General features: G+C 36.7%; 1 protein-coding gene across 1 annotated transcript in view; it reads right to left on the minus strand.

The window, feature by feature from the left end:
- Window positions 1–21,962, minus strand: part of tmtopsb (teleost multiple tissue opsin b) — a 72,060-nt gene extending 50,098 nt beyond the window's left edge. The window contains exons 1-2 of the mRNA XM_038267435.1: window positions 21,324–21,962; window positions 3,991–4,319 (exon numbers count right to left, since the gene is read on the minus strand). Of these exons, the coding sequence (XP_038123363.1) occupies window positions 3,991–4,319; window positions 21,324–21,690 (696 nt within the window). The 5' untranslated portion in view covers window positions 21,691–21,962. The remainder of the gene's footprint in view (window positions 1–3,990; window positions 4,320–21,323) is intronic.
- Window positions 21,963–22,321: the final 359 nt, after the last annotated feature.

A 22,321-nucleotide genomic window follows, 5' to 3' on the forward strand; every position in this document is an offset into this window, starting at 1 on the left:
ACTGAGGAGTGGACTAATGCATCAGGTAGTCAGCGCGCATCATTTTGTACTTCTGCAGCTTTAGAGCCCCATGAGGAGTTAGCGAGGTAAAAAAAAAAAAACAAATGACAGAGGCGAACCGCTGAACCTATGCGAGCCAGTATGTCGCATTTGTCATAAAACAGTAGCAACTAAGAGCAGCAGTACAACCAACCTACCCATACACCTAAAGCACAACCACCCAGCAAAGTTTCTCCAGCTGGGGACAAAATGTACAAGCGGTGGCCCGTCTGTGTCTTCAAGTTTGCGACAGTCCACCATCACTGAAGCAAATAATCGACAGGCAGCATATAAAAAGGACGGTGCAAAGTGGAGCGCACTCACAGACAGCGTAGTTCATTTAATTACTAAAGAGATGCTTCCATTTAATATTGTTGAAAAGCCGGCATTTCAAAAAATGTTGCAGACATTTGATAGACAGTATGAACTCCCCAGGAAAACATACATATCACAAACGTGATATTTTGTATATACGTTTTTATTTTCACTGTGGTTTTATCTTGTGTTTAGTTTTTATTCAAGTGTATTTTAAGTTAACAGAGACTGAGAGTCCATTTAATTTTTTTCTCGTTTTATTTTTTGCAGGAAAATGCATGCATTATTACGTCATTTCCATTAGATCAGTGTAAAAAGGTCTTCAAACAATATTATTGTTTATCGCAATAATTTTTGAGACAATTAGTCTTTTTGCAAAATTTGTTATCGTGACAGGCCTAATAGTTGGTGAAAGATGAATAATTGTGTTGTACTTTTAATAGTTAAATTTGTTTTCTGTATATTTTAAAGGCATTGCTTTAATGAAAAAGTCACAGTTAGATGTTCTTTAAATGTCATTCTGTATCAGCCTCCTGAGCTGGATAACTAAATATATTTTGTTTTTGGTCAAGTCCTTTTCAAAGTCACTCCAAGGTTGCAAGTAACCCCCTTGGCCATCCTTTAGAAACTCCTGTACTGAGTGAATAATTGATACATTGAGGCTTCTGGAAACCCCACCTACCTTTATGTGTAAGCTAATTATACACTTCAAAGGACACAAGAAATCGTTATTAGAGCCAAAGGAGAAGGAATGAGCAATTGTTGTTGTATACACCCTATAATGTGATCTTTAAACTTAGATTGTATTAGCCTTGCTGCATAATTTGTTCTCCTTCTGAGGTCAGTGAAAACCCTTTCACCTTTAGACAACTGACACGAGGTCAGCAGTTTCAGACTCATTATTGCACAGCGACATGTAGAGTTTCTGTTTTCTGTGATGAGACAATGAAGGGTGAAGAGGTCTATGTGGGGAGTCAGCAGTGAGTATAAAGGCTGCTGTCTATAATTCCTTTAAAAACAGAACAGTAATGTGTGGCTCCATACTATGCTCTTACTATCGTCAGCATTCACTGCTTCAAAACCCAACTTTTTCATCAATGTAGCTCAAGTCTATACAAAAACGTCCTCAAGTGGCAAAAACTTCCTCAGGAACTTTGGTGAAACTCATAAAAACCAAAAGCAAGTCTTTTGATAGAAAAGTTGAGCAGAGGCAAACAAGAAACATATTGAAATGTCTTCAAAAAAAACAACAAAAAACTGAGCAAAGGTTTGGTTGCCTTTGATTTAAGCCTGTTTTAACTTACATATAAAGTAGTTGCTACCTGCAACGATATGTGGGTATGATGAATTATTGACCCAAGCCTCTCCACCAATTACCTGTGGAGATCAGACCCCCCCTGCTACAATAAGTGGTTACTGACAATGGATGGATGAATTAGAGAGAAGAGTTGCCAAAAATTGTGTTCCGTCATTTCTTCGTCCGCTTTTGCTAATTTGAGATTAGGGATCTTGAGTATTTATAGTCCTTACACCATGTTCTTGCTGGTAAAAAAAACTTGAAATGAGGGGGTTTCCTCATTAGCCATAAGTCTCTTCAGGAGACAGCATGGCAGTGGCCTCATCATGGTGAGAGCATATGCGAAGGTGGATGAAGCTAAACGGAGAACAACTCTTCAAGAAAACTTCAAAAATCGAGTGAGCGTGGAGCGAATATTTGCCTATTTGCTTAATGCAATACATTGTTTGGATTGAATTAACAGCATTTAGCATTCCCAGTTTAAGAGAGCAGAAGCTGAGACTAATAAACCCTTTCTGCTACCTAGATATTTATATTCTATGACCAAAACTTACAAAGCTACTGTACTACCTCCAGCAGGATAATGAGCCATGTCACAAAGCTAAAATTATCTAATGCTGCGTTCAGACCGCAAGCAGCAGAGGCAGCAGGAGCAGCTAGTTCACATGCAAAGTCAATACTCGACGAGCATCGAGGCGGAGCAAAAGGTCCTGCAGCGCGTTTTGAGCAGAAGGTCTGAGAAGAAACTGCGTCTGGAGCGTTTGAGTGTTTGAGCTGAAACTGCGTCGGGAGCGTTTGAGTGTTTGAGCTGAAACTGCGTCGGGAGCGTTTGAGTGTTTGAGCTGAAACTGCGTCGGGAGCGTTTGAGCATCTGATGCACTGCAAGCACAGCTGTTGCTGGAGTTGGAAAAATTGAACTTTTGCTGCTCGACGCGCCACATCAACCAATCAGAGACGCTGATCTGGGAGCTGGCAGGGAGAGAGAGACATCGCTGATGATATAGATCACTATGATCACTCCACTGAAACAGTTTATTACGCCTATATTACCTTAAAATGCTGAAATCTGCTGGCAAGACATGTTTGCTTTTATTATCCTGGTGCCTGCAGTTTGGATTTACATTAAAAACGCCTCCCAGCTGCCGCGGCAAACTGCAAAGAGACAACCGGGCCAGAAGCTGCTGCTGAATGGGATTCCTAGTGACAGCACACCGCCGGTATGTGGGGATCTGAGCAGCTCCAACAGCGAAATAATATTTGAAGGCAGGATGGTAATCTGGATGAACTGACTGCACTGATGATGGTGGACTTTCTAACTAAAAAACATATTAAAACTACTTTTTAACCCACTGATCACAGCATATATAGCTGCCACTGTTACAGACAAAAAAAGGATAGGGTAGCTCCACTCAACGTGCATCAGACCCACTTTTTCACAGCACAGCTATAGCAGCAGAGATGCTTCAGCCGCATGTCAGAGTTAAACTTTTACAAATATAAATGAAGCAGCACACATGTTTTTGCTGCTCTTGCTGCTTTAGGTGTGAACGTAGCATAAGAGGTTTGTAGGACATGATAATAATTTGGTAATATTCCATCACATATGCAGCTCTCAATCTAAAAAATGCATATTTGAGAAGTGATTGATTGAGAGTTTTGAATCCTGGCTGAGAAATCCACTGCCTCTAATTTACACCATTATTTCACTATAGCCCAATATCTCTGAAGAATGTTTCTAATACCTCTGCTGAATCAATACCACACAGTGTTTAAGCAGTTTTGACAGTAAAAATGGGTCCAATCTGAGTGCTAAAAAGCCTTACCTGAAGCTTAATATGTTCCATTTCAACTTGTGTTTCTGTTATGTCTGCAAATACGCTGCCATTAACGATGTAGCTTCAGACGCTTATTAATCTCCATGTGGCTTAATGGGCTGAGGTGTCAGATGGTGCAGAGTTAGGGACCAGATGAAAATGGATGCTGGCAGCTTTAATACCAACATTGTGAAGATGTCAAATCCAATTCTACGGTCACAGCACTTCCTAGATTTGAAGTTTCTCTCTGAAATCTTTGAAGCAATATTTTTGACTATCTTGTCAGCTGTCCAGCCTCCAGTCTAAGAGGTGCTGAGAGGCTTCTGCCTTAGTTTATGTCATAGATAAAGTAGTGCACTGCTAGTGTGCCTTGTTCCGAACATCTAAATTACATTTTTTCTTCTCTTGAATCAGCATTTACTCGTTTTCAGCACAGGCAGACCTGTTTTTAGATTTAACAATCACAAATCACCTAGCATTATTTCCATGACTTACGAAATCATAGTTCAGTCTGCAGCATCTCACCTGTCTGACTGCAAGCAGGAGTTTGCCGTAGGAGTAGACGATGACAGCGAATGGTAGGACAAGGCAGAAGGTGAAAAGGCTGATTATGTAGGAGATGTTGTTTGGAGTCTGGGTCTTCCAATCAACAGAGCACGTGGTGCCAGGGCCCTCGGGGCCGTATCTGCTCCAGCCTAGCAACGGAGGCACAGTCCAGGCTATGGAGTAGAGCCAGGAGAAGCAGATCCCTCCCAGCGCTGGACGGAAGTCTCTGCCATCGGCCATGTTGGGCACCATCATGGTGGAGTAACGCTCGTAGGACAGAACAGCCAGCGAGATCAGGGAGACGATGCCTGAGGGACGTGGACAAGAAGCACATGGATTAACCACTGATTGGCTCAAATTTCCAGTGTCCAAGTGAATTTTCTGCAGCGTTTAACCTTAGAACATAAAATCAGGATTAAAAAAGAAAAGGTAAGGATGGTCAGATGAGAAATGGTTATAATTGTTTTTCTATTTCCTTTACTCTTTTCCAAATGCACAAAACACTTGTAGCTGAAATCCAAACTTTTTGAGGGCTGTATGGAATTCCGGTACCAATAACCAATTACCGGTAAAATATATAAGGAAATATATATATATAATGACTGATTGATTTTCTTGTGACTGCTGAGAGTTTCCAAGAGACTCATTTAAAATTCTTCAGACATAAAATTAAGTTCATTTCCCTCTCACTTTGATCATCTTAGGGCCTTTTAGTTTTACATCTTTGATACACAATCCAGCAATCGGTCCACAGACGTTCACTCCAACAAGATGTCACAGCTACTGTGAGCAGGACTCTTTACAAAAAGAATATCTAGATAAGCACAATCTTTTTTATTTCTTCTAAGCAGATCTGATGGAATTCATTTATTAACTTCTATTTCTTACACTAATAATTCTGGTTATTTATATAGTGCCAATTCCCAACACATGTCATCTGAAGACACTTTACAGAGACAAATAAACATTTAAGGTTAAGAACTGACATACTCAACTGCAAATTATAGTACAATGAAACATTCTTGGACATTTATTATCCTTAAATGTCAGATTTAGAAAAATCTATGACATTACAAAACTTATAGTAGATTTAGTCATCTTCATTATACAGGCAGAACTAAATGTGTAAGAAACCCAAAGAGGCTTCAGGTCTTGTTAGATATTTACTAAATGACTTAGAAAACAACAATAGCAACGTTTGTTCAGTGTGATCATTCAGGCAAAAAAAAAGGGAATTAACAAATAAAAACAAAACCTTCACAAATTTGATGACCCCTTCAACTCTACTGCGACAATCACCACCATCTGTGCTCCACAAAAAATAAAAGTATGGTGGTTAACAAAGCTGAAGAAGGTCATAATGAGTGTTTTAGTTCAATAAGACATTTATTATATTTTCTAAAGGCAATTTAAAACATTCTTACTAGCAGTAAGAGTCCAATTAAGGCAATTATTTTAGAAAAATCACCTGTTTGGCTAAAGATTTTTTTTCCTTTGCCTTGTTTTACAAAATTAATATAGTTCACCACATGAGGTCAGATAAACTAGAATGACCCATTCACACATAACTACAGTAATTACCAGCATTTAAACACATGAAGACACATTTGCAGTTCATTTTAATAGATAATTGTTAACTAATGAACATATTCAGTGGTGCACTCAATTTTTGGTGAAGTACCATAAATCTTCAATCAGAGTTAATCAACACATACAGACTGAAATGCTGATCTAGAGGCACTTTACCTCGACTCTGCAGCCTTTTCAAACACCAAGGACTTTAATTGCAGATATTCACATCAATTCTGCTACAAATGGAGGCTGATGCTTGTAATGAGTCAGAAAGCAAAATCTAAAGAAGAAAAATATAAGAGTAGGTAATTCCCAATTTTTTCCTCCATTATACGTACTGCTTTGTTGTTTTATGACAAAATAACCCAACAAACCAAAGCAGTTAAACTGTGACTAAAGCTTCTGCTCTCTGTTGGTCATATATCAGGATTTTTAGCTGCTTCCTTCCACTTAATTTTTTTTCAACACTTTGAACAACATACTTTTACTTTTAGTAATCAGATACAGCAATTTATCACTTTTTAAAAATATTTTTTAACTGATATTGCAAAGTTTGACTGAAATTAACCGTTAAACGTGTTGAAAGTTAATGGTCTCAAACAATATAATCAGTTACACCCATGCACAGCCGCTTTAGTATAATGTCAGCATAACTCTTTTGCATGTTAGAGTAACTAATTTTGATTTAAAAATCAAATGTTATAAACTAACTAACTTTAAACAGATTAACAGAAGTAAGTGTGGAAAGGCAGCTTGCCAACTTCAACAAATCTAAGGTTTAATTTCATTTAGTTACTTGTTTATATTAATTTATATCGATAAGAATTGGTTCCGCCTGATATGTTAACAGGCCTTAATACTAAAAAACGAAATATTTTTCATCCACCACTGAGATGGCCTTTTGAGGCAAAAATAAACTGTCTTGAGAGATCAACAAGAAAATTATCCCTGTCTTTTTTAAGCTCTAGTTTTTGCAGGGACCTTTAGTAAACATCAACCATAATATGACACATTTCAGATTATCAAGCTTAACACAGATCTTAGTTGAATATTTTGTTTTGCTTCTTATAAAAGCAGTTTAAAGGCAGCAGTTTCTAAATAGGCTGGATTTAAGAAGTGTCATTAGCTCAGACAATAAAGAGGCGGGGGGGGGGGGGGGGGGGGGGGGCTAGCACGATTCAAAAAAATTATTTATATCTTCTAAAGATCAAAGAACAAACTCTGCTAAATGCAACCAGCAGATTATCCTGACAGTAAAGCCCATTTACATGGAGGTTGTTACAAATAGAGAGCCAGTGTGTCAAAGTTGGCTAATTTTTGTTTCCATTTCAGTGATATTAAAGGGGAAAACTGTACTTCATAACTTGTAGAGATATGTTAGTCATTCATCAGGCTTTAAGGTAGCGATAGAGGGAGAGACCTCAGCAGACGACATGAAGGCTAACAGACATAAATAAAATTTCCATCTTTTATTATGTTGAGTTTTCAGCATCTCTCTGCAACAGACTGTGCTATAGTTGGAAAAGGTGATGCTGTTAAAATTGGTTAATTTTCTACATTAAAAGTTCACAGTGCTTCGATTTTAGCAAAGCTGGCAGCAACCAACTTCCAAATGTCAAACTCCAAAAAAAAAAGAAGAAGTAGGTAAAAAAAGATGAAATCCTGTTTAAAAGGAAAAGTCTGGTCAGCAAGGAATAATCATGGATCATTAACTATACCAAAAACTAATACGTTTGTCGTGATTTAATGAATTTAGCATTAATCAGTAAAAAAATTTAAATAATAATTTTCGACGCTATTACTAAGTACCAGACTGGCCATTTTTTCCCAAATATAGTAACACCTCACTCCTGACATCTTCCAGCAGTGACGTCACGGTGCGCTAAGCCTAGGACCATTCCCCCCACTTTAAAAGCAAAATCAATGGGAACTACTAGACACATCTGCAATCAACAACAATTATTGAAGAGTTCTAGAGAACTTCACCGTTGATACTCACAAGAGCTATAGTTATACTGACAATGCCCACGTGCATGGCAGCTGGATGTTGTAATACATCAGGTAAAAGTGAAAAAAAAATTTGTTATTTCACCTTTCCAATTCATGATCCTCCACTGACAGGTTGGATTGCCAACTTAAAGAGGGAGGATTTGCCTTCAAACTTCTGGCCAGAGAAAAAACATGTCATATGTAGCCAACATTTCGATGAAGAATGTTTTTAAGATGACTTGGATAAACACCAGATACAGCACTGGGACTTAATCAACAGCCGATACCGCACAGTGACGTCACAAACCGGTAGACGGCAGTGGTGTTCTTTGACAAACATGGACGTCTCCAGTAAAGCACCAACAAATGAAATTCCTTTTTTTTTTTTTTACTTAGTATGTAATAATTTCATATTTAAAGTACTTTCAAAAGTTTTAATTCTGAATATTGACAGACTTTTCCTTTATAGCTACTACTCTCTGTAAACATGTGACATAATGTGGCCCCTTCTAATAAGTAATCAATGACTGTCTTTGAAGGGACAGATTTATGGGGCTTTTGGCCCCTGGTTACAGACCAGCTTTTGTTCCCTTTCTACTCGAAGTTTATTTTATTGATGCAAAGTAGAACAACTTGATAGTTGTGATTGAAACAAATACAAACTAAAAAGACTAAATGAATCAAAGGAAATTAAGCGCTTTAGTAACTTTTATTACACTGGTTTCTTCAGTGAGTTGTAGGTGATGTTGATGGCTGTAGGCAGGAAATGACTGATGACACATGACTAATGAAGGGTACGCTCAGAGTTAGCTGTTCTTTGTTTTATAAATAGTACTAAAGCAGTCCCTAAAACAGCTTGTTGAGCTTTTTTTTAAGTCGTTGCCTCTGGTGCTGCTGGCTTAACAGATGATGGAGGAGGAGATCACCCCACAGACTTATAGAGGAAATGCAGCATCTTTCTAACAAACACTAAAGGACAGCAGCTCCTTAATGTACAGTTTGTTGTTTTCCTGATTATAGACGAGACCAGTGGAACTATTCAATCATATGAACTACATCCACTTCTTCTCAATTGATAAAAATAGTACAGAGACCGTCCCTGTTTCTCTTTAATCATCTTTATTTTTCCCTGAACATGGTGTCAGGACTAGATGGACTGTAGGAAAAGTCACAACTTTGTTTTTCATACCGACAGGGAATCAGAGCATTTCACATTTCAAGACATTTCTTGACAAGGTTAAGATAGGATAACAGGTGAAATGCCCAGATAGCTATGCCAGATATTCTCTGCAATAATGTTAAATTTGGGAAAGTTTTTATTCCCTTACATTTGGAGAAAAACTATCAGCCTGGTAGTAAAAGAATAATGCACTGGCCTTTAAACATGGTAATGGCAGTTTGATGGTCTGGAGGTGCTTTGCAGCTTTAAGGTTAGGATTAATCAACAAAATTGATGGGTTCATACATTTTCCTATGACATAAAATCCTGAAGGAGAACACCAGCCATCTTTAAACCAAAAAGCTTGATAAAAAACAGTAGTTAAAAGGTTTTCCAGTTTCTAGTCAAAGTTCAGACATAAATCTTAACAGAATAATGCAGGGAGACCTTAAAAAGGTCGTGAGCACTTAGAAACTCCCCATGTGACAAAATTAAAGATGATTTTGCAAGGAAAAACAAGCTGAAACTCCTCCACATTTATCTATATTTTAAAAACCAATTACAAGTTTTCACACATACTGTGTTTTTGTGAAGAGTCGCCCGGTTTACAAGATTTAACAAGAAAGGACATTACTTGTTCACAGAGGGTCCAATCAGATGTCCATGGTGCTTAGTCTTGTTTGTTTCTGCCTGGTCAAGTTTTCCATCTTACAAACCCTTAAGACAGCAAACAAAACAAAAATAAATAAAATAAAACCGCTGTGGATAATTAACAACGATCTAAAGATGTGTTTAACGATTATTAAATATTATAGGTGTGTATGCTTCTCCTTTATTTATTCCTATTTATACTATAATGCTACAAGATGTAATTTCTAAACTTTTTATTTAGTCCCCTCATTAAATGTAAGATCAGTTGAAGCAGAGATGACTTTTGTTAGGATTAAGGCATAGGCGGATCTACTGGGGTGGCATAGGGTGGCAAATGCCACCCTAAATGACAGCCTTGCCACCCCAGTTGGCGGTAGGGGTGGCGAGGCTTATAAATTATGGATCATTTGAGAATTACGACCGCTAATTTCTAATGTCGGACTGCAGTGAATGCAGCACGAGATGACGCGAGAGCGACTGAGACTGTTTTGTTTTGAAAACCGAATAGGGCAAAGTGAGGGAGCCAGGGGTCATGGGGAGAGGAGACACAGGATGAAACAGGTAAAAACTGATTAACTATCTATCGGGAAATTAAACCATAATGAAAGCACAATGCTGCTAGCTTAGCAACAATGCTGATTTTGAGATGATAAAAATCAGGTTGCAGAACGTTATTTTCTCTATCTATGATGTTAGTTAGGCCTGACGTCTCAGGCTCAGAAAGACATATTTGCGGTCAACTATGACAGAAAAGAGACGATCAAGTTTGGTTTTACTAAAATCAAAACGCACAAAGGCATTGGATCTAAATAAAGTTGTGAAGCGTTTTGCTGAGCAACATGGAAATCGCTGCATTCAGCTGTTATAGTCATGTTAACTTTATGTTATGCTCTCTGGTGAGCCTTTACAGAGCTGTTACATTTTGTTTTGGCACCTGAGAAAATCTGATATTTCCTTTAATAAAACCAAAAGTGTTGAAAGTAAAGTTAAAAATGTGATACTGGTGTAAATCCTGCTTAATATGAAGCAGTGTTGTTGTTTCTTTTTTGTATATATAATATGAAACTATCCAGAAATGACCTGTATGAACCTACTACAAGCAAAATGTATTTTTATGTTGCTTCTTTTCAGATTTGTGGAGATTTTGATGTAACATACAGAACCCGCCTTTTTGTTGATTTGTTGATACAGCAGTATGGAGGACCAACTCTACCATATTTAAAAATAAATAAACAGTCATAAAGGTATATAACTGTTTTTATTTCTTTGCCTCTTTAATATTTACCTTATTTATTTTTTTGTCATTTATTATCTTCAACTTCATTTTTTTATTACTTATATTTTTAAGTATTTATTTATGTGCATGTTATAATATTTTTGTCTGTTTTATTCTTCCTTTGTATTTTTTTACCCTAGTTATTTCTTCGCCGCTATTTATTTCTGCCTGCACTTTTTAAATTTCTGCCTGCCATTATAATATAATTTCTAATTACATTTATTTGTTGATTGTATTTTTGGTGGCAATTAATTGTATGCTTATTTATTTATTGAGCATTTATTTTTTTCTGTATTTATTTTTAAATATGGTAGAGTTGGTCCTCCATATACAGCTCTATCTACAGCATATTTACATGCATGAAATGTCCCTTTCATGTTGCCTTAACTGCTGTATGTCAAGTTACTGAGGAACAAATGGGGTGAATGTGTTTTCAGAGTAAACAATACATAGATGTCTGGTACCTTGTTTGGGTGCCTTGACCCATTTATTTCTACTGTGTATTTATGCTCACTTTATTGCAGCTCAGTCCATAGATCTCTGATGGGTACGTTTTTCTTTCTGTAGTTTCTTCTTGTGCAAATGCTGCAAAGCTGCCTCTCTGACAGTCAGTCTCACACATCTGTGACTCAGCACCTGTGTCTTACCTTAATACCTTTCCTGTCATAAGGCCCCTCTAGAAGTAGTGTTATCATTCTTCTATGTCCTATTAAGTGAGATCACATTGTACGATGTATTATTAATATGAACTGTTTCACATGAAACACTAGTACTGTACAATCTATTCTTACCAAACTGTGATAACTGTGATTAAATTCAGTGTAAACAAATGCCATATGTTGCCACCCCTAAAAAATTCCTGCCCCCCTCTTGCCACCCCATAAATATTTTTCTAGATCCGCCCCTGGATTAAGGTAATATTCTTCAGTGACACAAGTTATAATGTTAAATGACTAAAGCTTTTTAAAACTAGACGAAACAGGAGATACTAGAAAACTGGAGACTTTATTTCTGAGACAATAATTTTTCCCAGAACTGTAAGCAGTGTCAGGAATGTTACTTAAAAAAAAAAAAGTAATTGAATTAGTAACATAGTTACTGCACAATCAAAGTAACTTGTTACTGGTAAAAGTAACTATGCCATTAATTGTATAATCTAAAATGTTGAAGAATTTGCATAATTTTCCTGTTATTGAAACTTTAATTACAACTGAAATTTCAATCTAAGAAGTTTGATATTAATAACTGTATTAAATAGTTAATTAAAAGGGTAATACATCTGAAAACTTAGTATACAAATCTGCAAAATTTTGTTGTGTAGGATGAGAATCGTTAGCTGCAATATATTTATAGGATTATATTTATTATTTAGAATAAAAGAACAAAATAGCATTTTTTAGAAATTGATATTTTTCCATGCTCACAGCATGTGAAATAGGTGTAAAGTTGAAGTATAATGTCTCTCAAGCAATTTACTAAAATCAAGCAGCTGTCAGTCAGAGTTGAGATGACATGCGGAGCTTCTTTGGATTAAAGATGCCTCCAAGTAACGTCGATAAAATCTTTGTTCCGACATAACGTGCAAATAACAGACATTAGCCCTTGACTTGACTGATTGCTTCTCTTTAGGACAGCTGTCAGTGAATCACCATTTTTCTCCTCTCGATCTGTGTTCAACACATGCAAAAACACCCGCCCACAATCTGTCTCCTCAGCCAATCAGCTTCAAGTATGCCTCTACCTCAGGTCCCTGCAGTAAAATGCTCTCCCTTTAGCAGGGTGTGTACTAAAAGTTGCTTCAGTTGTAGTAATGCATATGATTTCCAGTAGCATAACAGCATTATAACGTGTGAAAGAGTTAGACAGCTTTTGGTTGAAGCCACACTTAATTAGACAATAATAGATAAAACCCCGTAACACATGGCTTTACTGTTAACGTGAGGAAGTTTAAGATCCTTTGCAAGGATTGTACCTATTGCTGCCTACATGTGGTCTGGTAAAGGTGATCCTTCACACTTGTAAAGTGGAAATTACCAGCATATAGTCTTCAAGTGCTTTTGTTGTAGAGAAAATAAACATGTTAAATCCACAGATTATCCTGACCTGCAACTTGGGCAAGACAGTAATATACGTCCTAAATTATCTGCTACAGGAGGAGGCATCAAATGCATGGACTGACTGCTTGCTACATTCAAACAATAATACTCATTTCAGAAATGACACAAGTTTGAATTGTTATATATATTTTTTAAAACATATATGTCATAGCATTGTGTAGGCTACAAAAACAACAGTAGAGAACACTTAATGATCCAGTATTGTTTCACTGCTCTTCGCCATGTTGAATCATAGAATTTTCCCGCTTTCCAGTGGAAATTATGAAATGAGTGGGTGTTCATGTGCAATTTTCATGTCAACTTTTGGTATTTGCAATAACTATGAGACCACACGAAGGCACCAAAAGATATATAAAAGTCCACTGTTCATGGTTCAAAGCTTTTTGTCCACGCTGCCCCAATAATGTTCAGTGCTGGTTTCTGCAACCATTTTTCTGCTTTGCTTAGAATAAAATGGAGTTCCAGACTATTTCAGTCTGAAAGTCATCCCTTTAAGAGGATAGTGTTATTACTGTTGGTCACTTGTGGGGTAAGGAACTGGGAGGGCTGCAGACCAGTTGTAGTTCAAGAAAGTGTTTATAGGGATGGCCACACAGCGACCAATGGGCACTAAGGGCAGAAAACTGTTCAGGGTCAATCTACCGGTATACTGATCCCAGTGAACCAGCAGGTAAATAAACATGTACAACAGAAAGATTTTCCAAATTAATCAGTGAAAAAAGAGCAGATTTTCATTAGGCTCTAGCTAATAAAGCTACGCACCTGTTGCTATGCTTCTACATAATATATGCATTATATGGATTGAGTAATTATCCTTTATCTTTAATTAAATAGAATATTCCTTGATAAATGCAGAGACAAACTCTACCTATACAACACAAAACATATCGGAAATTTTGAATATTATTAATCGTAATAATTGTAGAAATAATGAATTGCTGTATTATTGTTTTCAGGGCTAACTTTAGAGTGTCAAAATAATATATGATTGTTATCACTGCTGCCACCCTCTGGTTTAAAAGAGAACTGCTTGTTCCAGAGGTGATGAATTACATCCCAATGGGAACAAGAAATTACCTGGTAGGGGTGGGGGGCAAAGATTGGCTAGGGGTGGCTCTCCCGCCAGATCCGCCCCTGCTGAAGGCTTAAAGTGCGATCATTAAAAACAAAACGGTGATATTGAAAAGATAAGAGAGTGAAACAAAAGGGTACAAATTCATCATGAAATTAAGGGGTAAACAAATCAGAGAAATATTGTTTGGAAATGTTGCCAGGGTGCTGAAGTGGGGGGAGGTCTATGTTTGAAAGGTTTTTATCTCAGCAGCGGCTGGTTTTCCATTAACTTTTGTGACGATTGCTCAGTTTGTACCCAGAGCCTGGTGGGAATATGGGTCCCTAATGCTGGCTCTGATTCAAACATGGCCCACTTTGATTCCCCTGCATGCATTTTAATGAGTTTTTTTTTTTTTCTCACCCAAGGCCTGATTCTTCATCCTCCAACTCAGGAAAGGTGTGGAATAGATTTATGGGGGAAATGAATGACCTAATGTCCCAGGACTGAGTCAGCAGAGGAACTAAACATTTTTCATTCTGCCTGTTTCTTCTTCTGGCTTAATCCCTTCCTCCTTTCTGTTCTTTTCATTGTCCACCTCACTGCATGTTTTATTTGCTGTTTTATACTAAAGTTACATTTTAATTATCTTTTTTTTTTAAGTCCAAATTGTAGTTCTACCTAATCAGGTCATTTGTCATTGTTTTGCTGTTTCCCCGTACTCAGCACAATCTCACCACCGTCTCCTCTAAGTAATGGATTTGGTGTAACCTGATCTATTCAGTGGCATAAAAGATTGATTTTATGAAATGGGTTTATAAGATTAGGTAACTCTAATTTTAACAAACGCATTTTGGTGTTTTTGCACCAATAAACCCGGGAGTGAGGGAGTGAATCATAAAAACAAATAAATTTAGTAACTGAATAATTCGGATAATTGTTATATAACAGTGTGTTCTCACTCATTAATGTTAGAATATTGAAAAAAAAATTTGGTATTAAACCTGACATGCGAATGAGACATTTATGAATGAGAAAGTACAAACTGAAGGAAATGTAAACTGGCCCTTTATGGTTATAAAATGCTAAGGTCATCCTTATTTAGAATGATTACCCAATTAAAATATTTATATATCCAGCAGAAAAAGTCTTGCTATTTTAATTTCTTTGCTTGAACTCCTTTCTTTACCTAAATACAGCCAAACCCAAAAGGAGAGGATATTGGCTGGGCTGAAACTGAGCCTCATGTTATCCTATAGATGATCTACTTGGCCCTGTCTTACAGAGATTAACTCTGTTTCTCCCATAAACATGGTGGCTGAAGTTCCACTCTTACTTACCATATAAGCTCAATTTTGCTTTCTAAATTTAAGTTATAGCTCAGAAAATCGGTCTTCATTGAGAGATTGCTCCAAAGTAAAGGATAAAATGTATGCGACTGTCCACTGCTGCGACATGATTTTCCAGGAGGAATGAAATTGACTTGATGTAATCTTTTTTGTTTCTTAGATGAAAATCATTTTAACTAATCTTTCTGGATGATCTAATAGCATCAACACCACATAAATAAATTGATAAATGACATTTTGACTGAATTTATCACTAAGCTTTGAAGACAAACAATTTCAGTCTGAGGTTTGCATAGACTCACTATTGACAGAAATGTTCTGTTAAAAGTTTTTTTTTTTTTTATTGAATTAAGGTGCAATATCTATTGCTTTAATAATATTAGAACTTTATTTTACTCTTTATTTGTTGGTGTTCTCCCGATAAAGCTGAGCGCAAGTTCATCATATCGATCTGTGCTCCAATTGTTTATTTTAACTTTGAAAATATTTTCGAACCCTGCATCTTATTATCTGTTGTATTTCCAGAGCTCCTGTTATGAATGTAGAAACATCCAGCACAGCTACTGTAAAATAATTTCTTTTCTGTTTCTCACTTATCTGAAATGCATTTTTTTTTCCAAGCTGGGATGTCGATTAATATTAAAACATTGCTGACTTCTTACAACTGCAGTTGTACTCAGAAGAGACATTTCTGTTCAACTCTTGAGAGTTAAAAGTACTTATAGATGAACCTGGGAAATAAATCCTTTCTTCTTTATGTTGTGGGTCCCAGCTGGGATCCAGAGACTTTTTTTTCATCCAATATCTAAGTCTGTTGGACAGATACCAGTCGTCTCTTCTTGCTCTTCAGAGCAATCCAGGCCAGTAATAGGAGCCACGGGCCAACAGAGAGATAGCGAGCTGGACTGTTATCTTGTATTACTCTGCTAAAATTTAACTGGACAAGAAGAACTCTAGAAAAGAGAATATCAAACTCTTCCTTTTCTAATTGAATAGTTTCTATTGACCTATAGATTTCCAAAGTTTCAAAATAAGAGCTCAGTAATGAAAAGAAAACAATTAAAAAACTCTGGGGAAAAAAACTAAGCAATATTATAAATAGTGTTTTATGAATTATGCATTTAAGAGCTGTCATTCATTTTCTTCGGAAAAGTCCTAATTATTTTAAAGGAGAAAAAGAAGAAGCCAGTGTTTTCAGTTTCGCTCCAGAAGAAGCCAAGTTGAGATTACCGAGAGAAAGAGGTCAAACCTTCTCAGTGACTTCATTACGATCATTTTATTCTAATGAGAGTGAGCTAACCAGGCTGGATTTCAAGCTTGCCAGACTTCCAGCACTGCACACTACAAAAGCTCCCATGCTGTTTGAGGTAATTGCTCTGGAGGGGATGAAGTTTTATTTGTGAATAACAAAACTGACTTTAGTTCATCTTAGGTGGAGGTTCACAAAATGTTCCAATTCTGATACCAGTTTAATCACAAGGACAGGAATTTATATGCAAAATTCATGTTTGCAGTTATAGTAAAAGAAATGTAAATTACTGCTTTACCTTCTTCTTTATTTTAGATTTGGAAGTTGGTTTTGAATTTGTGATTTGCAAGAGCCGACATGAAATGTGTTCAATTTCTTTTGCATTCTTCTTTTAACAAGGCTGAAACTGGGAAACGGTCTGCAGGCCAACAAAAATGTCAGAGTTAATAAGCACGAGTAAATCTCCTCTGTGGGCAGCAATTAAACATAGTCTAGTCTGAGCTCACTCCTCCAAAAAAAGATGTTGAGATCGCTTTCAGAGTTAATGCATAAATAAACATCTTCTTGACTCCTTTCAATACCACGTAAAGCCTCTCGACCCTCCAGGACTTACTTTCCACTTGGTGGCCAATTAAAGCCATCAATCACGCCCAGCTACTTCATAAATCTTTGAAGCATATCAGGTTTTTTTTTTTTTTTTCAGAAATTTGGGGGGGGGAGCAGTGAGCTCACCGGTCCCAGAAGTAATTCTCTGAAGCAGCTCATCTTTAACATCTTTAATAATCTTTGATCCAGTCTCAGTTCTGATGCTTTTAGTTATTGCTTATCTACAGTTGGTGCTGAGCATTCACCATGAGAAAATTAATGATGAAAGTTCCCTTGTGCCTCCTAGGAAAATAGATGTAGTTCTCTGCTTGTTCTCTGACTCAATTGGAAAAATATGGCATAAAAGTTTGGTTCGTCTAACTTTTTTTTAGGGGAAAAAATATAAAACAAAACCAAGCAGACACAAATGAATGATAATAGCATAACCTTTCTGAAAACAGACAAGGATAAAGAACAAACAATAACAAAAGTCAGTACTTTTGGGGTTAGAAAAGTACTGACTTCAACTCTATACATTTATATATGTTTTACGGATGCACAATATTGGGATTTTGGCCGATATGCCGATATTTTAAAACTCATGTAGCTGATAACCGATATCGATACCGATGTTAAAGCTGGAAAAAAATAAGTAGACATTGAAAATAGCAGTTTTGTTATCCATTTCTGACACTTTGAAAATTAATATACTCAAATATATTTTCATATGCTGATATCAAATAGATTTTTTAAAACGCGGTATCGATCTATTTTACTTTCAAAATCTCGTGAAATTTCATCGTTCTGTTACAAACTCTAGTGATATTTTGCAAATTCTTGTGAGATTTTGTTAGTAAAATAGATCGATACCGCGTCCATATAACAACATATAAAAATATGGCAAAATTCCGTGAATTTTTGGGGGATTTCGTAGCATAACGATGACATATAGCAATATTTCATTAGTAAAAGAGATTGATATGGTGTTATTAAATGGCAATATATCAGCATGTGAAGATATTGTGATATTTTAATGTATCAATATTTTTCCCTCATCTTTAGAAGTTTTTAAGTCTGTAAAAAAAAAGTTTTTGAGGAAGAAGAAGTAGTAGTATTTATTTATTTATTTTTTTTAGACTTTAAAAACTCAGAAGCTGATCAAATATCGGGTTAAATATCAGTGGGGTGGCCGATGTCCGATATTCAGTTTTAAGGCCGATACAGGCCGATACCGATAGGGGGCCGATTATATCATGCATCCCTAACATGTTTTATTAAACAATATAAATATGTGTCTATGTATTCCTGCACTACTCTATAAGCCTTTGTCTATTTCACCAATAGAATTTCTGTTAGCAGTGAAGAAAAGCATTTCCACGTCATTATCATGTTTTTAACTGTCTCATCTGATCAGATCTATATGCTTGCTCCTACATAGGATAAGGTCTGAATAATAATGTTCCCTTTCCTGAACAGTCAGTTTAGGTGGACAGTGATCTGGATAGCTGCTCCTATTTCAGGTTATGGGTTGAACAGAGCTATAGGAGATGTTAAAATCTTGTTTTTCTCTTGTTGGTTGTTTTTTTTTTTTTTTTTTTTTTTTTTTATGAGTGAAGCCGAATTCAAAGTTCCTGCTGTGTTTTGGGGTCTTTATGATGCTGTTTATTGATCAGTGTTCTCTAAAATCCTCGTACTTTCACAAAACAGACACATATCTTAACATAAGATTATCCGACTTATAAATGACTAAATAGCTGAGTTTTGGAGGTAATTATACAGGAGTATCAGAGTAAATTGAAATAAAAAGAAACAAGTTACTCTTACAATTTATTTGTAAAAAAAAACAAAAAAAAACATCTATCATTCTCCAAGTCATGCAATACTTTGTTTGGGCCTGTGTTAAAATCTGGATATCATATTATGTGCTTATAATTAAAGAAAATGTAAAAATAATATAGTTATAAAAAACAAAACAAATAAAGCATTTAAAATAAAGGAAGTTTAAATGTGTCCAGCACCATCTATAAATAATAAGCTTAATGTAAGCTGATAAAAAAAAAGGTTAAAATAATCATCTTTCTAACTTTGTAGCACTTTGTAGACTATCTTTGGTTCAATAAGTTTCCATGACAACCATTAGATGGGCTCTATATATGCTAACAGGTTAATTAGGAAATATGTCAGAAATGTCATCTATCATACCATCAAAAACATAAACGGCGGGAGTTTTATTTACCTCTTTAGCTGGTTAGTTATTAATCTATGATAAATTTTGAAATGTGCATTAATGTCAATGCTAGGCATGGTGGAGGATCTGTGATGCTGTGGACCTGTTTGCATGTCAAAATATTCCTATTTAAAATATAAAGATGTTGTGAATCAATACTAATTGGATTCAATGAGATGTAATCCAGGTTTTGAAATTATCCTACAGAGATTAGTTCCAACCATTTGCATTTCCTGCTTCCCAACATGTAAAGTGTTTGTGGTCTCAAACACAAGTCTCTGGGGGGGGGCAGTGCCTCTCTGCTTCAACACACCTGACTCCAACATGAGCTCATTAGCAGAGCTCTGCATAGCTTGACTGCATAGTGAGGTAGTTTAGCCATTTGGTTGAGCGATGCTGGGTAAGGTACATCTAAATGTTGCAGCTTACCAGCCCTGAAGGGATTGGCTCTAAGACCACTGCTTTAATAACCACCTGGTTAAGTGAAAAGTTGAAGGAAAACTAGGGAGATTTTTGTAATTACCAGTTCCTCTTTACCCTCATTGATGATTAAAAGTAATTGAGAAAACCATAAGAAAATATTAGCACAGTACACATAAATTAAATCTTCCTCTAGAACAGCTTCCAGGATTAAATAAGACAGAAAATATAAAATGCATCTATTTCTAAGCGTTTAAAGGCTGACATTTGCACTTTTTCTCATCTTATTTTTTAAAAGGGTGCAAAACTTCACAGGTTTTTATTTATATAATTCCAATATTCTACCCATAACTACTTGATAGCTAGCTCTGATTTTTTTTTCTACCATTGATTAATCTTTTTATACAGGCTTCATATTTAATATTGATACCGCTGCTTCTCTACTTTATGTAATCATTTTGCCCTGATCTTCACAGATTTCATCCTTATTTAAAGTAAAAGTCTTACTTTCTACATGCATTAGCTTCCTTTTTGCACTCATTCCTTGTTTTGACCAATTCTGATCGACTATCTTTATTGTAAATGGTTAGAAAGATCCTATAAAGTAATTAGAGAGCAACCGCAGAGTAAGATGCCTTTCAAATCACAGCCTGGAAGCTAAACCAGCAATTAATGCCTGTTTAATTATCAAAATAAAAAGTCTTTATTCAAAGGCAACCCAAGGATCGATTGTTTCCTTAAATGTTAAGTCTCTTAGAGACAAATAAAGGAAATCTAAGGTAAAAGTCGGACATATCTCTCCTCTAATTTACATCGCTCCAGTGGCTGGAAAATCCACATCCAAAGTCCTGAGCTCTGGGGGCCACATCAATAAATGCAGCTCAGTAATTACAATGACTGTCCTGAAACCCTGAAGATTACAAGTTTGATTTTATTGAGTTTGGGTTGACACATTCAAACATGCAAGCTTAGAGTATCAAGCTAATCTATTATACAAGAGTTTCATAAATGATTTTTTTTTTTTTTTTTTTTTTTATCAGAAAGGTTTGATTTTATTCCTCATATCTTCTATGAATGACATAATCCACCATAATGTAGCTCTGAGAGTGGACGATAAAAATCTGTTGTTATTGATTTACTAAACAGTGCAACAAATTGCACTTATTTATAGTTTCCTAGTTAAGATACATTAATTGGATTATGTTGAGCAAAGCTTTGAGTTCAGCCTGCAGATGAAAAGTTTTAGTAATACGTAACAATGGGGCTCACAAGTCATTTTCCCATATTTACAGCTTCTTAAAAAAACTGATTATAATTCTGGAAAACCAACTCTAAAACAATAAAGTATGAAGTTCAAATATCCAAACTTAGTTTCCCAAAAGGTTTGTTGTTTCTTGAATCTGTTATTAGACATTAAAAAAGTCAGATGGATGGATGCTAATAACGTGCAGCATCTTTCCAAGTGTTTCTTTTTCCCACATTTATAGGAAATAATAAAAATATTTTTGCTATATCCATTCTGTACATATTTAACTCTGAGGCTCTAAGTAAACCAGCAAAAGGTTTATTTAGAGCAAAAACAGCTGTTCTGTTGATCTACAGAAAATGCTGCGATGATATATTTTCCTCATTCTGTCTCAGTTTTTAAATCCTAATGTGATCCTTACCCAGACAGGCGTTGATGAAGCCGTACCAAACACATCCAGCTCGTCCGATCAGCCACCGCCCCTGGGTGCTGGCCGCGAAGCTGAACGGCGTGCCCAGCACGCTGACCAGCAGGTCGCTCACAGAGATGCTCGCCAGCAGCAGGTTCATGGGCGTGCGCAGAGCCCGGTACCGGCAGAACAGCGCCAGCACCAGGAAGTTACTGAGAAAGCCCAGAGTGCCGATGCAGCCCAGGCACACCGCCACCACCAGGTGCCCGGTCGGACTCAGAGAGGTGGCGGGCAAAGAGTCCGTGATCCCTCCGCTCGCATCCGTCGTTTCTTCTCCGGGACATCGCGCGCAGCCCAGGCTCCCGTTGGAAACGATCATACCGAAGTTTGGACCTGCTGGAACTTTGGACCCATCCGGGCTCGGTGCGCAAAAGCTCAATCAGCTCATCATGAGACAGGATGGCGCACGGCAGCGTCTCCCGCTGTAGTTTGCGCGCATCGGTGCGCAATCTGTGGAGGAATATTTAAACCTGTTCCTTTTGTTTAGCAAAGGTCCAATGAAGGAAGGCTGAGAGAGGACAGGCAGGTGTCCTGAAGGGCCGCCCCCACCCCCTTCCCCTGCAGCCGCGCTCCTGTTCAAAGTGCGCCTCTGCTCTTATCACCAACTGCGCCTTTTAACGCCCGGGGGACAGAAACTCAACAGGAGGCGGTGTAGGAGCGATGTCTGTGTCAGTGCGTGTTTAAAACAAGCTCCACTGAAAGCTGAACACTTCACGGAAAATAATAAAAGGGAATAAAAATGCGAGCAGGGAAGAAGCTCTGTTCTGTACTTGAATTTCATAAGAATAAATAAAGATTTCATCAGGAATGCAATCATAAACATTTAGCTTTGTGATGATAGAAACATGTGACAAAAAAATACCCTTCCAGTTTTTAACCTTTTTCATATATTAAATCTTTCAAGTTATTCAAAACTCGTCATTAATCAAAGAAAACAAGAGTTAATCCAA

This window comes from Cyprinodon tularosa, unplaced genomic scaffold, assembly GCF_016077235.1.
Source record: "Cyprinodon tularosa strain WSP-4 unplaced genomic scaffold, ASM1607723v1 ctg673, whole genome shotgun sequence".
Taxonomy (NCBI): domain Eukaryota; kingdom Metazoa; phylum Chordata; class Actinopteri; order Cyprinodontiformes; family Cyprinodontidae; genus Cyprinodon; species Cyprinodon tularosa.